The sequence below is a fragment of the Rhinatrema bivittatum genome, chromosome 2 (assembly GCF_901001135.1).
Source record: "Rhinatrema bivittatum chromosome 2, aRhiBiv1.1, whole genome shotgun sequence".
Taxonomy (NCBI): Eukaryota; Metazoa; Chordata; class Amphibia; order Gymnophiona; family Rhinatrematidae; genus Rhinatrema; species Rhinatrema bivittatum.
The window spans coordinates 410,745,713-410,769,414 of record NC_042616.1 but is presented as its reverse complement, the minus strand read 5'-3'; the positions used below and the strand labels follow the sequence as shown (position 1 = coordinate 410,769,414).

General features: G+C 46.1%; 1 protein-coding gene across 1 annotated transcript in view; it reads left to right on the top strand.

Annotated features, from left to right (window-relative positions):
- The first annotated feature begins 6,119 nt into the window (after window positions 1–6,119).
- Window positions 6,120–23,702, top strand: part of LOC115083309 (vomeronasal type-2 receptor 26-like) — a 124,313-nt gene continuing 106,730 nt past the window's right edge. Inside the window, exon 1 of the mRNA XM_029587113.1 lies at window positions 6,120–6,196. Coding sequence (XP_029442973.1) covers window positions 6,120–6,196 — 77 coding nt within the window. The remainder of the gene's footprint in view (window positions 6,197–23,702) is intronic.

The following is a 23,702-nucleotide window of genomic DNA, read 5'->3' as shown; positions in this document are numbered from 1 at the left end:
GCGCGTGCCCTTACCTCATCAGAAACATGGCGGATCCGCAGCGTCAGACCAGCTCGAGGATTCTGGAGAGACGCAGAAGGGAGACACCGTGGCAGCAACTGTCCCTCAGACCTGGAGAGAGTCGCCACACAGGTAGAGAGGGTGGAGCAAAGGCGAAGAGCAGGCATGAACGCAACAGGGTCCAAAAACATGGGCCCTTGAGGAGCGAGTACCGGTTCTTATCTGTAATCTGAAAGAGTGATGGTAACTCAAAATTGTTTCTAGTAGCGATAGCTTCCAGCAGAAGGGAATCTTTAGAGTGTCCAGGAACATGGGTCCTCAAGGAGCGAGTACTGGTTCCTATCTGTAATCTGAAAGTAAAGAAAAGAGCGAGGCCCCCGAGGAGCGGGTACCCCTGGTAAGTCCGAGGAGGCAGAGTAGCTTGGGGGGAGTAGTCCGAAGGTAGCGAGACACATTCCCATACCAACTGTTTGCTAATTCAGTTTGATATTGCAATTAGAGACCTTTAAATATTGAAAGCAGATGACATCATCTCAGGGGGACGCCCCTGAGGTTCGCGCCCTTGCTGGTACTTCAATCCGAGCGCACGCACACCCTAGGTCATCAGGCAACATGGCGGATCTGCAACGTCGAGCCGGTCCGGGGACGCCGGAGAGAGACAGCATGGAAACGCCGCAGCAGCCAGCCATCCATCAGAGCCGGAAGGAGTGGCCACAGAGGTAGCGAGGGCGGAGTAAGGGCGTCGAGCACTGACGGACGCAACAGTACCCCCCTTCAAAGGGCGATCTCCTCTTCGGGTACCAGGCTTAGGTTTAGAAGGATGCGCGAGGTAGAACTGATGAAGCATCTCTTTGTCCAAGATATTGGTCGAGGCTCCCAAGAGATTAAGTCGGGGCCAAAACCTTCCCAGAACAGAAGGAATTCAAAAAGTCTTGCCTCTGCTTCCAACATCAAGAATCTCATTGATCTTGAATTCTAAGTCGTCTTCTGCAGGTGGATCTTGAGATATGAAAGAATCTTAAAGAGTGTATTGATGATATTAGCAGCAATGGATTGAGCTGCTGTGGACATCACTGATGGTATCAGTGGAAGTGATGATCTAGAAGTACATCCAAAATCCACTTCTAAAGATGATCCAGTAGATGTTACTGGATGAGAGATGGTGGCATCACCAGCGGAAACAGACTGGCTGGTTGCTAAAGATATCTTCTTTGGATCTAATATGTGCTGTGGTTCATCAGGCACATCTTCTGAGTGAAACGAGCGAGACAGCATGTCTGCTCTCAAGGCTCTATGATCCGTGAATACGGTATTTGATGATGAATTCAGCAGCAATAGTTGCTATGGATGTCACTGAAGCTTCAGCGGAAGTGGCGATGTTAGGTTACGTCCAAGACCCACTTCTAGAGATGATGGCATCACCAGCGGAACAGAGAGCTGGTTGTCAGAGATATCTTCTTCGGATCTATGTGCTGTGGCTCATCAGACACTTCCTCCGAAAGGAATAAAATGGAACAGATATCTCTAGTTTATAATCCATGAATGTGGATAGATATTGAATGCCTTTGAGCCAAGGTGAACGTAGAAGGCGCTATGAATATCAGCAGCCATGAGTTGAACTGCCGTAGACATCACTGAGATCTTCAGGAGAAGTGGCGATGTAAAGGAACGTCCAAATCCCACTTCAAGTTGTGATGCAATAATGGATCTTCTAATTTGACGAAGGGACTCCTCAGGTCTTCCACTAGATGCCTGAGAATAAGGTTGCCTCCTGCCCCTGAGTCCATCAGGGCAGGGGTCTGAACCATAGCCGGTTCACCAATCACAGAGACCAGAAGTGAATGTGGAGGAGAAAATGCAGAATGGCCCAAGAATATTCCTCCCGTGGGACTTAGGCCTGTCTGTTTCCCGGACAAATGGAGCATGTAGAACATCATGGCCGGGCTGACCGCAGTACATGCATAAGCCGTGTTTCTTCTGAAATCTTCTCTCCTTGGAGGTCAAATGTCCATGACCAAGTTGCATCGGTTCATCTTTATAAGCAGTAGAAGTTACTGGAACCATTCGAAGTGCAGAGGTAGTACTAGCCTGTTTCAACACCATGGAACTCGCCCAGCTATTCATCAAGCACATCTTCCGCCTGCATGGCCTACCCAAGCACATAGTCTCTGATCGTGGAGCCCAATTCATGGCTAACTTCTGGAAGGCACTATGTAAAAAGTTCTATATTTCTCTTGATTTTACATCCGCATACCATCCACAATCCAACAGACAAACTGAAAGGATGAATTGGACTTTAAAGCAGTTTATTCGTGCCTACGTAAACACTCACCAGAATGACTGGAGTGAACTGCTACCCTGGGCAGAATTTTCCATAAATTCCCATCCAGTAACATCCACGGGAGCAACACCTTTCGAAGTGGTCTACGGACAACTACCACCTCCACCTTTGCCACTTCCGTTATCAGTGTCGTCCCGGGCAGCTCAATCTACTGCCAAAAATATTCATCAATTACGGACTCAGACAAAAGAGATGCTTACCAAAGCAGGACTTTGAGCTAAGAAAGGATACAATGCTCATCACTGCAAGGCTCCAGACTTCAAGCCTGGAGATAAAGTCTGGTTTCCCCCAAGCACTTAAGACTAAAACTTCCTTCAGCTCGCTTCGCTCCTCGATTCATTGGACCATTTCCCATTCTCAGACACCTGGGCAATCTCATTTATAGTCTGGAGCTACCATCAAATTTAAAGATCCACAATGCATTCCACGTCTCACTATTGAAACCTCTCTTCCTTAGTAAATTTTCCAACAAGGTACCAGAGGCTACACCTGTAAATGCTGAAGAGAACATCGAATACAAAGTAGACACCGTTCTCGATGTAAGAAGATGAGGCAGAGTATGGGAGTACCTCCTGTCATGGGAGGGGTACAGCCAAAAAGAGAACTCTTGGACACCTATGTCCAACATCCTGGATAAAGAGATGCTACAGGACTTTCATCTCTTGCATCCTCACAAACCAAGACCTGGTAGGAAACAGCGTGGACGCCCTTTGAAGGGGGGTACTGTTGCATCCATCGGTCTTTGACGGCTTCGCCCCACTTGCCTCACCTTGTTTTTGGCTCCTCCTGCTCACTTGGAAAGATGGATACCGTGGCATCTTCTTACTGACCTCTCTGGCATCCCCAGTACGGCTGTGATGCTGCCATCCACCATTGTTACTCCCAAGACCTACTAGGGTGTGCGTGCGCGCGTGCATCCCATGTCTTTGTACCTCCATTGGCACGAATCTCGAGGGCGTTCCCTCATGCTGACATCACGCCATCCGGGTATATTACCATCATCAGTTTGCTAGCTCCCTGAGTTAGCAAGGACTCAGATCCATCCTGTCTACGCTACTCTGCTGCTTCCGTGCTGCCCGCAGAAAGCTCTTCCACTCTGCCCTTCAGGGTATGGACCAACTTGGGTACCTGCTCCTCAGGGGTCCTCTGTTTTCTTACAGGTGCCTAACAGGGAACAGGTACTCGCTCCTCAAAGGCCTGCTCTCCCTGCTCTCCCTGCCTCAGTGCCTGTACCTACTTCATACCTGGTGGAATCTCTACACAGCTCACATCCAGTGAGTACTTTAATTCTCCAGTCTTATCTCCTCAGCATCTCCTTGGGAACACCCGCTGCGGAACCTACAGTGACCATCCAGGAGAGAAGGGCTCCCTCTGTCGAGGTCCCTGAGACTGCAACTACCAACTGCCTCACTACTGCCACTGCTGGTGGCTATCTACAAGCTGTATAATAAAGAATCTTGCTTGTGTGTGTGTATCCGAGTCTAGCCCAGTGCTGTGGTTCCTCACGGGGCTCCTCCCCATGGGCGTGGCCATCCCCACAGCACCCAAGGATCCACCAAACAAACACAACCAATAACAGACCACTACCCATTGCCATTAATCTCTGAGCTGTTTGACAGACTCCAAGGGGCCAAGATATTCACGAAATTGGACCTCAGAGGAACATATCAGGATATGCAGGGGCGACGAATGGAAAACCGCATTTAACACCCGTGACAGCCATTTTGAATATTTACTAATGCCGTTTGGCCTCTGCAATGCCTCAGCAGTATTTCAAAACATGATGAATAAAATCTTTAGGGACATGCTTTACAACCATGTAGTGGTATACCTGGATGACATTCTGGTTTTTCTCGCAAGACCTTCAGAGCCATCATTCTGACGTAGCCCATGTCTTACAAAGATTGAGGGATAGCCAGTTATATGCTAAGCTGGAAAAATGCACATTCCATCAGAGGTCTGTTCCCTTATTAGGCTATGTGATCTCCAGCCAGGGGTTTCAAATGGACCCTCAGAAGACCTAGAGTATTTGGGATTGGCCGCAACCCACAGGTCTTAAGGCATTGCGAAGATTCTTGGGTTTCACTAACTACTACAGGTCATTCATCCACAATTACTCAACACTGACTGCACCACTCACAGCCATGACCCAAAAGGGAGCCAACACCTCTCAGTGGTCTCCTGAAGCCGTGACCACTTTTCAAGAGCTCAGGAAAGCATTTTTACAAAAGCCGTGTCTACGCCACCCAGATTCTCAATGACCCTTCATCGTTGAGGTGGAAGCTTTGGATATTGGCGTTGGCGCTGTCCTCAGGCAACACTCAGCCACTCACACCTTGCACCCCTGCTCATTCTTCTCTCAACGTTTCTCCCCCACGGAGCATAATTATGGAATAGGGGACAAGGAATTGCTGGCGATTAAATTGGCCTTTGAAGAATGGTGCTCCTGGTTCGAGGGAGCGCAACACTAAATCATTTAGTGATTTACACCAATCTTAAGAATCTTGAGTACTTACATCACGGTCAATGCCTGAACCACAGACAGGCCCGCTGGTCATTATTTTTTACCTGGTTCAATTTCCTCTTGCGATACCAGCTGGCTGATAAAAACACCCGAGCCGATGCACTCTACCATTCATTTACGTCAGAGGACGTTCCGGATAGGCCACACCACATCATTGACACTATGAGTGTGCTCCTCTCTGCAACTCACACTATCCCAGCTGTGAAGATTGTGGTCCCTCGATCACTCCTGAAGAAGATCCTTAGATGGGCACCTGATTCACTGCTCACAGGTCACCCTGGCCAAGTCAGAACATTTTCCACATTACAGAGGTTCTACTGGTGGCCGACTATGAAGAAGGATACCCAGGCCTACGCGGAGTCATGTCCTACCTGCACCCATCAAAAACTGCCATCAGGTTACCCTTGGGGTCTTCTTCAACCACTCCCTGCACCCAGCGAACCGTGGACACACATAGCCACGGATTTCATTGTTGATCTCCCTCTTTCCTGTGGCAACAACACCATCTGGCTCACCATGGACCGTTTTTCAAAGTTGGCTCATTTCGTGGTGCTACCTGGTCTACTTTCAGCTCCCGAATTAGTGAAACTATTCATCAGCCATATTTTTAGCCTCCAATGCCTCCCAAAACATATCATCTCAGGTAGAGGTGTACAATTTATGGCTAAATTTTGGAGGTCGTTAAGCAGAAAATTTGACATAGCCCTGGACCTCACATCAACCTATCATCCACAGGCCAATGGAGAGACAGAGAGGACAAACCACACATTAAAACAGTTTCTCCGAGCATATGTAAACTCAAGGCAAAGTGACTGGTCTGAACTACTTCCCTGGGCGAGTTTGCTTTAAATTCTCGCCAGTCTGCTTCTACGGGTTCATCATTCTTTCAGATTGTTTATGGATGCCAGCCTCTGCTGCTTCTTCCAGTTCCTCTGTCTGTGCCATCTCCTGCTGCACAAGCCTCGGCCCAAGAACTCCATCAACTCTGGGAGCCTACCACATATCTTCTTCAACAAGCCGGTCAAAAGGCCAAGAAGTTCTATGATGCTTACGATCGGGCAGCTCCACAGTTGAATCCTGGAGACAAACTGTGGCTCAGTATCCGCTTCATCTGCCTAAAACTACCCTTAGCTTTCTTTGCACCCAGATACATCAGGCCATTTCCAGTACTTCGCCGCTTGGGTCCAGTGATGTACAGTCTCAAGAGCCCGCTCACCTTGAACGGTGAGCCGTGCAGAGGAGGCACCAGCGGCAATGCTAAACAAACATTTTAAAAAAGCCAAAAAGGAAGAGGAGAGGGCAGGGACAAGAAAAAACCCCGACGCCACGCGGTGAGTCTAGCCGCGCCCCCAGAACGGCACTAGGCCTATCAGAGGGCAGCTAGAAGCCCTTTAAATCACGAATCCTCCCGGCGGCGTCGCGCGCCAGGCGTCGCGCGCCCAAAGAAGCGCGACCTAAGGGGCCTGCCCCTTAGCGCGCCCCTTGGAGTGCCCCAGGTCCAGGGCCCCCCCCTTTTAAAATTGGAACAACTTAAGATCTTCTTACCTCTGTCGAACCCTCCGGCCTTTCACGCGCCGTTACCACTGAAGGATGACCCGCTAAGGGAGCTGAGGGGAAGAGCTTCGCAGCTGACGCTAGGCACATCGGGGTAAGGCGCTCTAACTAGGCTCTTCTACTCTCACCCCAACCCCGACGGGCCACGTTAGCTCCCTTCGTACACCCCAGAAGTAAACACACCCTACAACCGACGACAGACAACCACTGACTCTGACACCTCACCAGGACTCCAGCATCTCACTCAACTACAGACTCAGACAATCAAATGTCACAGACGACTCCACACTCTGACAGCTCACCAGGACTCCACACTCTGACAACTCACCAGGACTCCTGCATCCATTCGACAACTCCAAACTCACCAGGACTCCTGCATCCATTCAACAACTCCAAACTCACCAGGATTCCTGCATCCATTCAACAACTCCAAACTCACCAGGATTCCTGCATCCATTCAACAACTCCAAACTCACCAGGACTCCTGCATCCTTTCAACAACCCCAGACTCAAACAATCAAACTTCACAGACGACTTCACACTCTGACAACTTACCAGGACTCCAGCATCCACTCAACAACTCCGCACTCAGACAATCAAACTTCTCAGACGAATACAGCATCCTCTCTGACGACGCCAAGCCTCTAAAATGCTTCCAACCTTCCCAATCCCAATCCTACACCACTGCATCTCACAGAAAAGAAATCTAACCAGACAAGCATACCATCGCAATCTAAAAACACTCACACCAATCCTAATAGCTCCGATAACCCAGCTACTAGGCCTCACCCTATTTACCCTATCACTATTCAATGCGCAATCTATAACCAAAAAATCACTAATCCTTAATGACTACCTCTCTGACGCTAAGCCAGACATTTGCGCAATAACAGAAACCTGGCTGAAACCCTCAGATACCGCAATAATAAACCAATTACCGACGACAACTTACGACATCTTCTCCCTTCCTAGACTGAAAAAGAGGGGAGGGGGAATCCTCCTTGCAACGAAAAAAGACCTCAGATTCTCACACCATCCAGTCCAGTCCGATACCAAACTTGAAATTGGCTTCTTCACATCACACCAACTTCAAATCCTTCTCATCTATGCCCCCCCGGGACTCATAGAATCTGATGTCTCACCCATCATTGAAATAACCACAACTCTCCTCAATCTGGACACACCAGCGATAATATTAGGAGACTTAAATCTACACATAGACAACCCTTCTCTCTCCCCCAACTGCCAAACACTACTCCTAGCCTTCTCAGCGATGGGTTTCTCCCAAATAGTCAATAATCCTACACATAAAGCAGGTCATACGCTGGACTTGATCTTTATCAACAAAGGCATAAAATCGCCTTCCCCACCAAAAAATATGAAGGTACCCTGGTTGGATCACTCCCTGATCTCCACCTCATTCTCGTTGGAAAAATCTAGTGCCCCTCATACACCCTCTCCTTCCTTTCCCTACAGGAAATCTTGCCACCCGGATGACCTCACCAATCATTTGACCAAACACCTCCCCGCTATAGTTCTCACCGCCGCTGAACGACCTCCTGCAGTCGATCTCCTGCTGGCGCCATTTTCCGTACGAAAACGATTCGCGGCAAGAAATCACTCCCGGAACCCCGCTGGACTCCCAGGAAAATTTTGGCCAGCTTGGAGGGGCCTCCTGACCCCCACAAGACTTGCCAAAAGTCCAGCGGGGGTCCGGAACGACCTCCTCCGTCGAATCGTTTTGGTCTATGGCCGCCGCCATTTTGCGGCGGCCATTTTGAAAAATGGCGCCGGCTGAAGACAACACGATCCTATTGAGGGGGCCGTTCTGGACTGCCGCCGTTCTGGACCACCGCCGGATCCCCAGGTAATTTAAAGCATTTGGGGGGGGGGGGTTCGGGAGGGTGGGGGATTTAATTTAAAGGGTCGGGGGTGGGTTTTAGGGGGTTTTAGTGTGCCGGTTTTCCTGCCCTCCCCCTTCCCCCGATTTACGATTTTTTAACGATAAATCGGGGGAATTGGTATTGTATCGTGGCCCTAACGATTTTTTGACGATTTAAAATATATCGGACGATATTTTAAATCGTCAAAAAACGATTCACATCCCTACTCTTTAATATTTACCTCCTACCACTCTGCCAACTCCTTAACAACCTCAAATTAATACACTTTCTCTATGCAGACGACATCCAGATCCTGATCCCCATCAAAGAATCTTACTCAAAAACCCTCAAATACTGGGAATCCTGTCACCTAGAAATCAAAAATCTCCTCAACAGCCTAAATCTGGTACTAAGCTCCTCCAAAACTGAAGTTTTACTCATAACTCCTGACAACAATCTCACTTCTTGTCTTCCAACCAACCTACAAACCACTCATGTGAGGGATCTAGGTGTGCTAATCGACAATAAACTGAACTTCAAAGCCCACATCAATAAAACTACCAAAGACTTCTTCTATAAACTGCAAGTTTTAAAAAGGATAAGACCACTCTTCCATGCCAAAGACTTCAGAACCATCCTCCAAGCCCTCATTTTCTCTAAATTAGACTACTGCAACTCTACCTTGCTTGGCCTCCCTTCCTCATATATAAAACCGTTCCAAATGCTTCAAAACTCAGCAGCCCGTCTACTAACAAACTCCAGGAAAAGAGACCACATCTCCCCGGTCCTAAAAGACCTCCACTGGCTACCAATTCATTTCAGAGTCATTTACAAAACCATCACCTTGATATACAAAATCATTCACCAACATACCATAATCGACCTACAAATTCCTCTTCGCTTACACAAATCCACAAGGCCAACCAGAGAAGCCTACAGAGGATGCCTCCTTGTTCCATCCACCAAAACCACTAATCACAGCACCTTAAGAGACCGAGCACTTTCCACAGCAGGCCCACAGTTATGGAACACCATCCCCCCAGATCTCAGAAATGAGCCATGCCTCCTAACCTTTAGGAAAAGACTCAAGACATGGCTGTTCAGGCAAGCCTTCCCGAACTCCACCTAACACGCACCACCAATAAACTCTCTACACAGAAGCTGTATATTTTGGACTCCATATATATGTTGTACTCTTGTATTTAATTAACCTATCTCTTTTTATTTCCTCCTATCCAAGTTCATCAGCCCTGTTAATTGTAACTGCATCTCTTCATCACGTTTATTTATGTTCTTGGTTGTATTCTTCACACCCCTGTTTTTTATGTAAACCGACATGATGTGAACGAGTTCATGAATGCCGGTATAGAAAAACCTTAAATAAATAAAATAAATAAAATAAATAAGTTACCTACTTCCCTTCAGATCCACAATGCCTTTCATATCTCTCGTCTAAAACAGCTTATCCTATCAGAGTGTTCTAAGAAACTACCTGACTTTCGGCTGAAGAGTTCATCACTTATCAGGTAGAAGACATCATGGATATAAGGAAGCGTGGGAGGCATTGGGAATACCTCATCTCTTGGGAGGGATTTGGTCCCGAGGAGATTAGTTGGGGGACTGCAACCAACATCCTTGAGAAGGATTTAATCAAGCAGTTACATGCTTCGCATCCTCGGAAACCAACCCCCCTGGGGAGGGGACCCTAAGAAGGGGGTACTGTTTTGCCCGTTGGTCGCAGATGGCTGCGACCACTCATGCTCACCTCTTTTCTCAGCCTTGACACCATTGGGGAAAGTGGCGTCCTCCGCCAACTATCGCCGACCTCCCTGGCATCCCCAGGACAGCATGGGCGCTGCCGACTGCCATCTTGCTCCTGAGATCACTTAGGCACATGTGCACACAAGCCAGTGTTATGTACATCATGGCGGGAACCTTGGAGGCATCCCCTCCAGATGACATCTACACTCTACAGTACTTAAGCTGACTAGCCCTCCCTATTGATGAGTTAGCAAGGAGTTCCCTCATTGCTGAATCTGTTTCTCTCATTCAGACTTCCTGTTCCAGTTGCTGCACTTAAGCATGAGACACTCCAGAGATACCCTTCCTCGTCTCTGGCTAACCGCTCCTTGGAGGGCATCTGCCTTGGACTGCACTCTGTTCCCAATCCCCGGGACCTCTTCTGGAACCTTCACTCTGTGAGTAACCTGACTATACGAATCTACTGTACCAGCTTTTTGGGATCCTCTCCAGTGTACCCTGTTCCTCAGGCCACTACTCTCCAGGCCACTACTCTCAGGCCACTACTCTCAGGCCACTACTCTCCAGTGTACCCTGTTCCTCAGGCCACTACTCTCGTGAGGAACCACCTTGGTGTACCCTGCGCTGCATCCATTGCCACATCATTACTACAACATCCTCCCTAGCGTACTCTGGGTCTCAGGACACTACCATGCCAGCTCTACTAAGGAATCACCTCGGTGTACCCTTCACTACAGGTTCCTTGCCAGTTACCCGTATCCTGGATAACTACCAATACCATCTTTTGGGAAGTATCCCGCAGTGTACCCTACGCTGCAAGCCACTTCCGCCTCCTCACTTCAGAGAGACTGCTGCGGTGTATCCTGTTCCAAGGATCATCTCTGGAACCCAGATCTGAGCTGTCCTTATTGGGTATTCCCCTTCTCAGACTTGTATCTTTCTCCTGCACCCTCCACTCCGCGGGCTGTGCCTTTTCTACCTTATAATAAAGACTCAATTCCACAGCTGTATCTGACGTTGCTGAGACCACACCTACCGACGGTGAAACTCACTGGGCTCCTCCCGGTGTGTATACCATCTCTCACTTCGGCCCAGGGCCCACAATCCTACAAGTCATAACAGGCTCAGGATCCTTACTAATTTCAAATAAACTTTGCATTCCCTAAGAATGCTACATTTTCTGCCTGCAGAGGTAATTTGAAAATACCACATACATCTGACTCCATTGAAGCTTTGGGGATATTATGGCTACCCTTCTCACTGAGTTGCTCTGCTCTGAACATTCTAGTTTTTAAAAATTAGTTACCAGCAACAATGCTGCTGCTGCCAGTCCAAGCCAGTCTTGGGATCTTAGGGTGCTTCCTCCACAGCTCTGGCTGTGTTTAAGGATCTTACCCAATCCCCTTCTGTTTGAATATAAGGTTCCTTCCAAGTCTCCTTCCCTACTGTATGAGGAGACTTATTAATACAGTAGGGAAGGAGACTTGGAAGGAACTACTCTTAATCTTGAACAGTCAAAATCCATTGCTTTCAAAGGTTATGACACCACTCCATGAACCATACCCAATTTCATGACCCATTCGGAGTTCCGCTATACTGGCCATGTGCAACTATAAATCGCACAATTTTTGATCCTGCTTTGACCATCCATTGCTCTGCACTCTTGCACCACTCCTTGGGTCTTTCATGCTATTCCAGGTACCGTTTGACCTTTACTATTTAATAGGAGCATATGCTACTGGTAGGCCCACTGCTCCAACTGTCTATGAGGTTCCTTCTGACTCCCCTTCCCCTATGGGACTTGCCAACTCTTGCTCTGCATGCTTGTTGCAACACTACTCAGACTAGTTGATTCAGCAGCTGAGTTGATACTCCTTCACAGATTCTGACTTCAGTGGCCACCGTCCTATAGTTTGTATTATCCAATATCATCTCTAGTGTCTGAGGACTATCAACATTGGACACTTTATCCCAGCATTTGATTCAACCTCCTGCACCAGTGGTGCTTTCATAGAAACATAGAAATGATGGCAGAAAAGGACCAGTCTGTCCTGCAAGTTTAAGGTAGTAACTGCTACTCTGTGCAAATTACTCCCACATTTCTCTTAAGGGTAGTAACTGATGCTCTGGGCAGTTATCCCCAAGTCTTATACTCATAAAAGTTTCAGCTAGCAACATTTTTTTCATTCATTTCATTACTCAGTTTTCAACAATTAACAGAATTAATGGTACATGAATACACATAAATCACCAAATTGCCACACATTCACCCTCCCAACCAATCGTCCCCCAAAACCCCCTTAATGCCCCCTAATGACCTTTGTAAAGATGCAAACCTAAAAAGAGTTATACCATCCTCACAGCCACTAGCATACCTACAAAATTTATGACAAAAGTTCAAGCCCTTGTCTATTCAAAATATAGCCAAAATATAGTTCAAAAAGATGCAATTATTGAAACTGAATACCTCAAAAACATGTGATATAATCTTGTACGTAGTCCAAGAGAGAATCCCAATACCCTTGCCAAACCAATAGACATGTTGTCAAAGGTTCATTTGACTTGCCCTTCTCAGTCATGTACTCAAAATGCAATAACTTATATAATTGCAGCTTTCACTGATCCTTCCTTGGCTGTTCCAGAGAGATCCTCACAGCCAAAATTGTCTGAATCGCCAATAGAAAAGCCTTTCAGAGAAAAATCTTCTTGTACTCGGAAAGAACATCCAAGGACCCACCAAAAAGTCTCAAGAGAAATTTTTGGCGATCTTGGAATATAAGTCTTCAGTGTCTAACCCAAATCAAACATAATCTCTTTCCAAAACTGTGAAATCTTATTCCATTCCCCAAAACAGTGAAAAAAGGTATCCTTTTCAGCGATACACTTCAAACACTGATCCAATTCACACCAGTTTGCTACGAACATCCAAGATCTAGGCATAAAAATACAATGTATGAATTTATACCCTATTTCTCTTAAGGTTACATTCTCTCTCTGCTATCAAATAGCAGTCCTGGAGTACAGTCATAAACTCTGATTTATCCAAAAAAATAGCAGCCTGCATTTCCCATTTGATTATTATATCACGTATAACATTATCATTACCAATACTTTGAATAGCTTTGTTAAGAGGTGAACAAGAATTACTTTTCCCCTCTGGTATCGTAAGGATGGCCTGCACAGCTACATAATTATGAAAATCATCATTCGATTGGCAAAGCGACTGAATATAATGCCTTGCCTGCAGATAGGCATAAAAACCCTTTGAGCCTAGATGGTTTAAATCCTGCAGCTCCTGAAAGCTCTTTATTGTATTAGAATTTCCTCCCCAAAATTAGTATACATCCATAAGTCCTTTACCAAATTTGGAATAATTGATTGTCTGTCCCCGGCAGAATTGAGGATTACCTCGGAAAGTCAAATAGGGAGTACATCCCTCTCCATACGTAATTTTAATTTACACAAGAAGCTCCTCATTCGCCTCCCTGACTGAATCAATAAGCTCAGTTTACATTTAGGAGGAACTTCAGAGGAAGGAACCTAGATAATATTTCCAGGTCAATATGGAGATAGCTACTCTCTTACGAAATCATAAGGACAGAAAAAGCTTGTGCCAGATAACCAGTCCTTACATGCCATAAGATACAAACTAAATTATACTCTCTCCATTTTGGGAAGTTAACCCCTCTGACTCCTATTCAGCATTAGGGAACTCAGTAGGAGCCTAGCTTTATGACCCCCCAACAGAAATTTTTGTAACATGAGATTGATGAGAACTAACTCTGATTTCTTCAGCCAGATTGGAATTTGCTGCAGACATATAACCATTTTGGCAAATCCATCGTTTTAATCAGATGTATTCTCCCCATCAAAGACAAAGGCAGGGAAACCCAGTTCTTCAATTTCTGTTCCATATTTCTAATCAAAGGCAGAACATTAGCTTCATATAGTTTATCGATATCCTTGGTAAGTCTTATCCCCAAATATCTCATTTCCTTATCCACCCATTTTAAGGGGAATGAGCCTTCCTAGTTTCTTTTAAGTTTCCATAGAGGTCCAGCACCTCAGATTTATTCACATTAATTTTCAATCCTGCAAAGGACCTAAACAAAGTCTGATATTGCAAAACCTTTTCAAAAGACTTCTGTGGGGAATTAAAAAATACCAGGACATTGTCCGTGAAAGCAGCCATCTTGAATTCCTGATTCCCCAGTTTAAAAACCATAATTAAGGATCTGATTCTATTTTTCACAACATCAAAAGTATGTACAATAATAGTGAAAGTAGTCACCCCTGCCTAGCTCCCCAAAAAAGTTGGGAATCATCTGATACTTGCCCATTCGCCAGTACTGCAGAACAGGGATGATGATAGAAAATAGAAATGCACAGCAAAATCTCCCCCTGAATACCATATCTTCTCAAGATTGAAAGCAAATATTCCCAGGATACTCTTATCAAAGGTTTTTCTGTGTCGAACCTAATGACCATTGCTGGATATACATTGTTTTTACATTCTTCCTTTGCTAATATCAATTTAGTCATATTAACACTAATGGAACGACCCTTCACAAAGCCCACTTGGTTTGAAGAAATAGTCGAAGTGAGCACCAAGCTCAATCTGTCTGCCACTATTTTTGGTAACAGTTTAGCTTCAAAATTTAGTAAAGAGATGGGTCTATACAAGGCAGGGTTAGATAAATCTTTTCCTCTCGTGGAATTCATGTCTCCTTTGGGAGTCCCTAAAAAAGTTCAATAAATAACCAGAGATCTGGTTGACCAATAATTCATAATATTCAGTGCTTAAGCTATCAGGCCCTGGGGCCTTGTGTCACTTACTAGATTTAATAGTTGCCACAATTTCTTGTAACCAAAAGGGTCTACTAAGCGCATCCAATTGCATGGCAGTAATATGTAGAATTTAAGATTTTTTAAAAACTCCTCTTCTTGAGGGCTACCCCCAATTCTATCTTCCTGATATAATTCTTCATAACATTTACGAAAAGAGGCATCCCGTAATTTATTAATATAGGTCTTCCCTTTAGTCAGTTGCACCAAATTTGCCAGAGGTTTCCCAGCCTTATTCCCGAAATGAAAAAGTCTATGTGCTCCACTTTAAATTGCTTGCTGTACTCTCCTATGTAGCTTAGAATTTAAAGCAAAAAGAACAGATCTACATTCCTCCTGAGCTCTAGCTGTATTATTCTGAGCTAAGTTTAATTTTGCTACTTGCAACTTTTCCTCCATGCAGATAATATTTTTTATGTAAGGCCTTGGACCAGCTATCATGAAAGATGTAATCTGGGATCATTTTTATGCATGAAATTGTGGCTCTCAAAGACCTTCCATTTATCCCTCAGAAAACTTTTAAAATCTTTATCATCATGTAAGTGACTCAGAAACCTTCACAACTTAGGTTTGTTCACCTCAGAATTGATTTAAAAGCCTAGCCAAATCAATGCATGATCTGAGATCTCAATTGCCCCAATTTTGGCTAGTTTTACTTTAGGGAAAAGAGAATCAGTAATTAAAATATAATCAATCCGGGACAAGGAGGCGTGAGCTCTTGAAACATGGGTATAACCTCTCTCAATAGGATTGACCATTATCTAATAGTTTAACTTCTGCACAGAACTATCTTATGCCTTTAAGTTTACTCCTCCACCTGGTTGACCAGGAACTGATCTATCAGGAACAGGATTGTGAACATAGTTGATGTCTCCCAGCATTACCAGTGGCCCTTGAATAACTGGGATCAAGGTACTTACTATCCCCATGAAAAAAAGAATTGTTATAAGCGTTTGGACCATAAACATTGCAGATAGTAATTTATTTACTTTGCATTTTGCCCACCAGTACCACAAATCGACCCGAGGGGTCATGTGTTTGCTGAATTAGTTGAAAATGTAATTGTTTATGTACTAAAATAGCCACCCCCACTTTTCATCCCACTGCTGGAGCATAAAACTAATGACCTACCCAACTTCTTAATTTTTTACTCTCCCCATCAGATAGATGGGTTTCCTGAATACCTGCTGTCATTACCTTATGCCTTTGTAATGCACTCAATATTTTCTGTCTCTTAATTGGAGAACCAAGACCTCCCACATTCCAAGAGATACAACGTATGCTGTTTAACCCGCGAGCTTTCCCCTCACATAAACCTGGACAAACAAAAGACCTTGCTTGATTGATGGCCTTCCAGCCTGGACCAGCAGCCCCAGATCTCTTTGAACTTTCACTTGGACTTTAGATGTCAAAAAGCTTGCGTTAGTGCTGATAACCTGATGTATGCACACCCCCCTACTTTTAAAAAGGTCACTAGTATTAAACTTAGATCCCCCCACCCACCATCCTTATCCTCTACCCTTGAACTCTGTGATAATTAAGCCCCCTCTCTGTTTAACCTTCCCACCCCAGAAAAGCATTAAACACGTGAAAACCCTCAAAATACCGGGGAATGAGATCTATTAAAGTGCGATCAAGTGCCAATACCCCATACCAGCAACAAACATATTATCCTGTTATCTATACCTATCATGTCCCCATTACAATTGAACCCCCGAAATAACACTCAAATATTGTGAAAACCAAAGGAAAACATTGCTGTTTAACTTTAAAATGCCTGGAACAGTGCCCTCCTCGGGGTAGCATACTGCAGGCCAATGTGTCACAAAAAAAAACAAAACAAAGAAGAGTCACTGAGCTCAGGCTGTGTACTACCATAGGAAAAACTTTGACCGTCCAGCAACTGTTCAAAGAACAAAAAGACACTTACTGCATGTAATAAAAAGTTATGCACTAACCCCGAACTGGATTATCCATGGAAATGTTAACTAAAACTTGGAGGCAGCTACCCTGGTAGAAATTGACGCCGATAAAGCAGAGGTCCACATAGTTAACAATGACGCAGTAGAATAAGCTTTTGCGCCATTCCATGCAAACTGCCACTACTCAGCCCAGTGGCCTTTTGTGAAGCTACCTTGCCCAGCAAGAAACTCAGTCACTTTTTTCGGTGAATCAAAGTTAAACACCTTCCCATCTTTCCACACTTTTAGTTTGCCAGGAAACTGCAGGGCAAAACGGATATCCTTATTGAACAAATTGCTGCATACTAAAGAAAAAGCTTGCTGTTTCATTGAGACTGTTGCTGAGAAATCCTAATATATCATTCCCTGACCTAGGCGCTAAAAAAACCTGCATAAAAACAGGCGCTAACAAGTGTGATGGGGCTTAGTCAGTCACTAACATTATCCTTATGTAATGTTTGCTAGCTAGGGGCATTAGGAGGGGTTTTGACATTTTTCATTCCTCCCATTGCTAATACCCCACCTTTCGGGGGGGAAAGACTTCAAGGGGGTATAAAGTGCCTTGGAGCATTCCCAGTAATTCAGTGGGTGAGGAGTGGGAAGGTGAGTGCAGTGTGAGTAAGGAGCCAAGGAAGTGGAGAGCTAGATATTCCTCCAGGATCTCATAGCAAGAGGATTGGAGAGCTAGTGATGTCCCCATGGTCTCATAGCAAGAGGATTGGAGAGCTAGAGATTCCTCCAGGATCTCAATGTAAGAGGATTGGAGAGCTAGTGATGTCCCCATGGTCTCATAGCAAGAGGATTGAGGATTGGAGAGCTAGTGATGTCCCCATGGTCTCATAGCAAGAGGATTGGAGAGCTAGTGATGTCCCCCTGGTCTCATGGCAAGAGGATTGAGGATTGGAGAGCTAGTGATGTCCCCATGGTCTCATAGCAAGGTGTTGGAGAGCTGGAGATCTCCCCAGGTTCTCAAAGAGGCAATTCAAGCAGTCGAGCAAGAGATTTTGAAGAAGAGATTTTTGAGAAGTGCCAGAGGGAAGGACATGACCCCAGTATCCCAAAGGACTGCATCAAAGATCTTTTTGGCCAGGTGACCGGGTAGCAGCTTGGAGGCAGAGGACTGAAACTTTTGAGCCCCGACTTGGATTTTTGAGAATTTAGATTATAGTGGAAGTGTTTTGACTTTTTTGGAATCCAGTTTGACATTTTTGTGCTTGGGATACTTTTTTCCATCTGATCAGTTTTATGCTGGAGATGGAGTAACATTCCAGTTGTCCCACCTGTACTGGTGAGGATATATTTGCCATGGATGAAGGAGCAAAGAGTAGGAGAACAGTGAGAACATCTACAATGGACCACGAAACCATTAGATTTTGATTTTTGTAATTTTGGCCTGGACACTTTTAAGTTGCAGTAAAAACTTAATTTTGAGTACAGTTTATGGACTCCTGTGGATTTTTCCTGATAATTCCAGTGGCTTGCATCTTGGTATTTAGTAGGGATGTGAATCGGGCTTTGGACGATTGAAAATATCATCCATTACGGTCAACGCCATTTTTAAAGATGGCGCTGGCCATCCAGTACTCCCTCCATGTGACAGGGTATCCGTGCCTTATCATGTGGCATGGATACCCTGTCACATGGTAAGGGCAAAGGGCCATTGGCGCCATTTTGATTAGTGGCAGCCGACGGCCCGGGAGTGGGAGATCGCACCCGGGAGCAGGAGATCGCTCCTGGGCAGGGGCGGATTGGCCTAGCGGGGGATCGGGCATCCCCCGGTGGGCCGGTTGCTCTAGTCATGTGGTCTGCCGAGTGCGGCTATGACAGAGCCGCGCTCGGCAGACCACGTGGTAGCTCCGGGGCCAGCCGGGGTGGCGAATCCCTGGGCCGGTCATCAGCGCGAAATTGTCCTTGCTCCCGGGACCCCCACTGGACTACCAGGTACCTGTAAAAAGATTTTGGGGGGGTCGGGAGGGTGGGAGAAGCTAAGGGGTTAGTTTTAAAGGGTTGGGGTGGTTTTTTTGTTTATCGGCTCAGGCACAGCTGATAAATAAAATCGCGATCGGGCCAGACAAAAAAAAAACCACGATGTGAATTGGAACAAGAATCCGAGCCGATTCCGGTTCCGATTCACATCTCTAGTATTTAGTCCTTTTATTGGTTTTGGCTTCCTTGCTCCTCTTCTGGATAATATGGTACTTTCTGGAAATCCTAGAGCTAGAGTGTGAGTTGTCTCTCTCTTTCTACTCGGACTTGAGCCCAGACCCATAGCAGCCCTGGATGTGGCTAGACCACCCACACAGAGGATTGGCTACATGTCTCTCTGCTAACAGGGCTCTCTGCATTACCGGTAATAGCTAATTGTTTTGTTTACATGGCATTTGTATGCACCTTTGCTTAGCCAGCCTCATTTTTGGTGCTAAAACCTACAATACATACATGAGTATTGTTGGCACCGAAAAACATGCACAAAAATTAGAGCAAAAAACACACGGATGGCTAGGCATGGTTTATTATATCAGCTCCCTCCTCAGTCAACCTTCACCTTCTCTTGTCTCTCTTTCTCTCAAACCCCATCCCCTCCAGTAGATTTCCTCTCTTAATCCTCTGCTATCCAGCATTTTTTCACTATCTTCTTCTACTGCTGCTGCCCTCTTAATGTTGCGTGTGCTGGCTGCGGCAGGCCCACGGTCAGGCCCACTTACCCTCGTTTGCCTGCTCCAGAGCTTGGTTCTTTCGATTACTTTCTTCCTTTCACAGAGATGTTTGCAGAATTCTGTTACAGTCATTGGAGGTCTCGATTGAAGATTTTACTCGGTGTATATAGTTATATTTCTATGCTTGCTTGATCTACTCATTGGTATAATCTTGTTTTAATCTGTTTGATATTCTGGATACTGAAGGGACACAGGTGGCACACAATGTTAAGAGGATCTGCCCGTCAAGTTTTTCTCTGTCTCCATCTGCTGGAAAGGAGGCATAACCTGTCAGTCTGGACTGATCCATGGTACTACAAGAAAAACAGTTAACAGGTAAGAACTAATTTACCTATGTAGAGACATAGGCACTGCCCCGAGGAGCGGGCAGGTGTGAGCAGGTTGCAGATGTAGATAAGCAGGCACTACCCCGAGGAGCGTGGAAGAGCAAATCAAGTCTTCGGTAGCAAGGCAGTTCTCAGGCAACCCTGAGGAGCAGAGTGGCCAGCAGGCAGGAACTCTGGAGAGCACAGGGACTACCCCGAAGAGTGGGGAAGTCTGGAGACAAGTGTCCCAAGGAAGTGCATATAGGCTCCCAAGGAACGGGTACCCACGCCAGAGTCCAGAACTGCAGGTAGAGATCCGAGTAGGCACCAACATCCGAGGGGACAGGAACAATCACCAGTAGTGAAGGAACTCGTTGCCAAGTCGATTAATGTAGGCCAAGGGAGGTGCTTATGAATCCCAGCTTGTGATGTCATCAATCAGGGACGCCCCTGAGGTTCCCGCCATAGTGTCTTTAAGAGAGACTCGATGGTGCGCGCCCGCCCGCCTAGGAAAGCCCAGAGGAAGCATGGAGGTTAGCAGCGTCCCAGCCACCATGAGAAGACTCAGGAGGCAGACGGCATGCAGCGGCAATGGCTAGCCACAGCTGCGAGTTCACCCGGAGAGGAGAGCAAGGCAGCACATGACATGAGTTGGGTCGGCCACGGACGATCAGAACACCCTGCTTATCTACCACTGACTGATACTTGGCTTGACCTCTGCTTCATCTGACCACGTAACCGATTGATACCTGGCTTGACCTCTGCTTCGTCTGACCACACTACTGATTGATACCTGGCTTGATCTCCACTACGTCTGACTATGCTCCTGCCCATCTCCTGGTTTGACCTTTGCCTTGCCTGACCATTTTCTATCTGACTCCTAGTTTAAATCATGCTTGTCTTGCCACTTTTCCTTGCTGCCACCTGCCCCGACTTCAGCCTGCTCTACGATGCTACCATTCAACCTACTCTGGACTTGGCCTCTCAGGCTTCGGCCTGTTCTTACTCGGGCGCCCTCTGTCTGTCTCCTGTTCTCACTGGCGCCCAGGTCTCCGGGACTCTGCCTCATCCGGACCAGATCACCAAATTCTACCACCGCTGCTAGCCCTTGGCTGACCCTCTCGATATCCCTAAGAAGACCTCAGACGAAGGCCTAAGTAAATCCAGCCAACCCTGGTACCCAAGGGCTCAACCTGCGGGGAACGAGGGCTGGTATTGGCAAAGCTCCAGCCGGCCCCTGTCATCAGCCAGCTCCGCCTGCCAATGGTGGGGACCCGTAGGGCTTGCCCTGTGGGTAGCGTCAACCCCACCTTGGCCCAAGGGTCCATCTCCTGCGCAACACTTACATTGCATATCCCCTCTCTCTTACCTTCCTCCAGTCCCTTTGGCATCCCCCCAACTAATCCCCTCTCGCCTCCAGCTCCTATCTTTACATCCTCCAGTCAATCATCTGTCATTTCCCCACTCTCACTCTCCACATCAATCCCTACCCGCCTGATCCAACCTTCAAACCCCTCCTTCATCTGATCACTCCCTTCAACCAGCCCATCCTCCAAATATCCCCATGGTCAGTGTCAGCAACAACATTTTCCTTTCAGCCCTAGGCTAAGGTGGATGCCAGGTGGTGGGAAAAGGGGACAGGCAGATGAATGAGGCAACAATTTTTTCTTGGATAGACTCAGTGGTGGGTGAGGAGAGAGAAGCAGTGACAATCTCCACCCACCGATACACATTATGCCCTCCCCTCCCCTCATAGCAAGTCTCAAGCCCGACAGTGATGTGCAAGTGGCAGCAGTTTTAGTTATGAAAATCAACATGGGGCCTATGAGCTGGGGCAAGCTCTCAGGTGCTGCAATGGCTGCAGTCCCTCCTCATGCAGGGCCTCTTGTTTTCACAGATACTCATTAGGGATGTGAATCATTTTTCAATGATTAAAATTATCGTCCGATAATTTTAAAATCGGCTTAAATCGTTAAAGAACACGATACAATAGGAATTCTAACGATTTATCGTTAAAATATCGTTAATCAGGTTAGTGCGCACTAACGGGAGTTAGTGCGCACTAACAGAAAATTATACAAATTGACACTTTTCAGGTCAGTTAGGAATGAATATGTATTCCTATTGGCTGGCTGCCCTCTTATTTATTGATGTTACCAAGGTTCCCACTGAGGTGATGGTTGGGGGGATGGGAAACGGTTGGTAGCTTGACAAAAAAAGTAATGTGATCAGTCAATGTGACTAGAACTTGTGCCTATCCCTGATACCGGGAGTGTTGTGATCTTCCTGCACACTGTTCCCTAATCCTGATATCGGGAGTGTTGTGATCTTCCTACACGCAGTGCCCTAACCCTGATACCAGGGGTGTTGTGATCTTCCTGCACACAGTGCCCTAACCCTGATACCGGGAGTGTTGTGATCTTCCTGCACGCAGTGCCCTATTCCTGATACTGGGGGTGTTGTGATATTCCTGCACTGAGCAGGGATACGGCACTGCATGCAGGAAGATCACAACTCTCCCGGTATCAGGGTTAGGGCACTGCGTGCAGGAAGATCACAACACTCCCGGTATCAGGGTTAGGGCACTGTGTGCAGGAAGATCACAACACCCCTGGTATCAGGGTTAGGGCACTGCGTGCAGGAAGATCACAATGCTCTCAGTATCAGGGATATGGCACTGAGTGCAGGAAGATCACAACACCCCTGGTATCAGGGATAGGGCACTGTGTGCAGGAAGATCACAACACTCCTGGTATTAGGGATAGGGCACTGCGTGCAGGAAGATCACAACACTCCCGGTACCAGGGATAGGGCACTGCGTGCAGGAAGATCACAACACTCCCGGTATCAGGGTTAGGGCACTGTGTGCAGGAAGATCACAACACCCCTGGTATCAGGGTTAGGGCACTGCGTGCAGGAAGATCACAATGCTCCCAGTATCAGGGATATGGCACATTGACTGATCACATTACTTTTTTTGTCAAGCTACCAACTGTTTCCATTTCCCATCCCCCATATATTGTCAGTGGGAACCTTGGTAACATGAATAAATAAGAAGGCAGCCAATAGGAATACATATTCATTCCTAAACTGACCTTAACTGACCTGAAAAGTGTCAAATTGTATCATTTTCTGTTAGTGCACGCTAACGTCCTGTTAGCGCGCACTAACTCCCGTTAGTGCACATTAATCGGAAAAAAACGATTTTTTAACTAAAAAATCGTGTCAAACACGATTTTCTTCTCCTGCCAGATGATTTCGATCGTTAAGACGATCGGACACATGATTCACATCCCTAATACTCATGCAAGGCAGCATCACTGAAGGGATTAATTTTAATTTATTTTATTATATTTAATATACTGCCTTTCCACCTCACAAATCAAAGTGGGTTATAGGCCTCATGCTGTCTTCCACTACTAATGCTGCTGCTGGTGCCTGAAGAGCATTGACATTTGAGGCACTTGTGATTTCATATGAGGTGCCTGAAGAGCATTGACATTTGAGGCACTTGTGATTTGGGGTCCAGCAGTTTCCCACAGTTTGGGAAATCCTGACTTATAGTATTTTCATCCATTTTCAAGGTCACAGTGTCATTCATCATGCAAACATAAACCTGGAAAACGCAGGATTCAAAACTTTAGAGCAAAACATGTTTTGAAGTTCAGTTTTCTCTCTCATAAATTTGCTGAAATAATAATAAATATATTATCTCATCCAACCACAATACACAAGAGATGTGAAGAAATATATCATCACAGCTGTGCACCTTATTTGCCTCTGCCCTACAATTATAGTGTAGTCAACATAT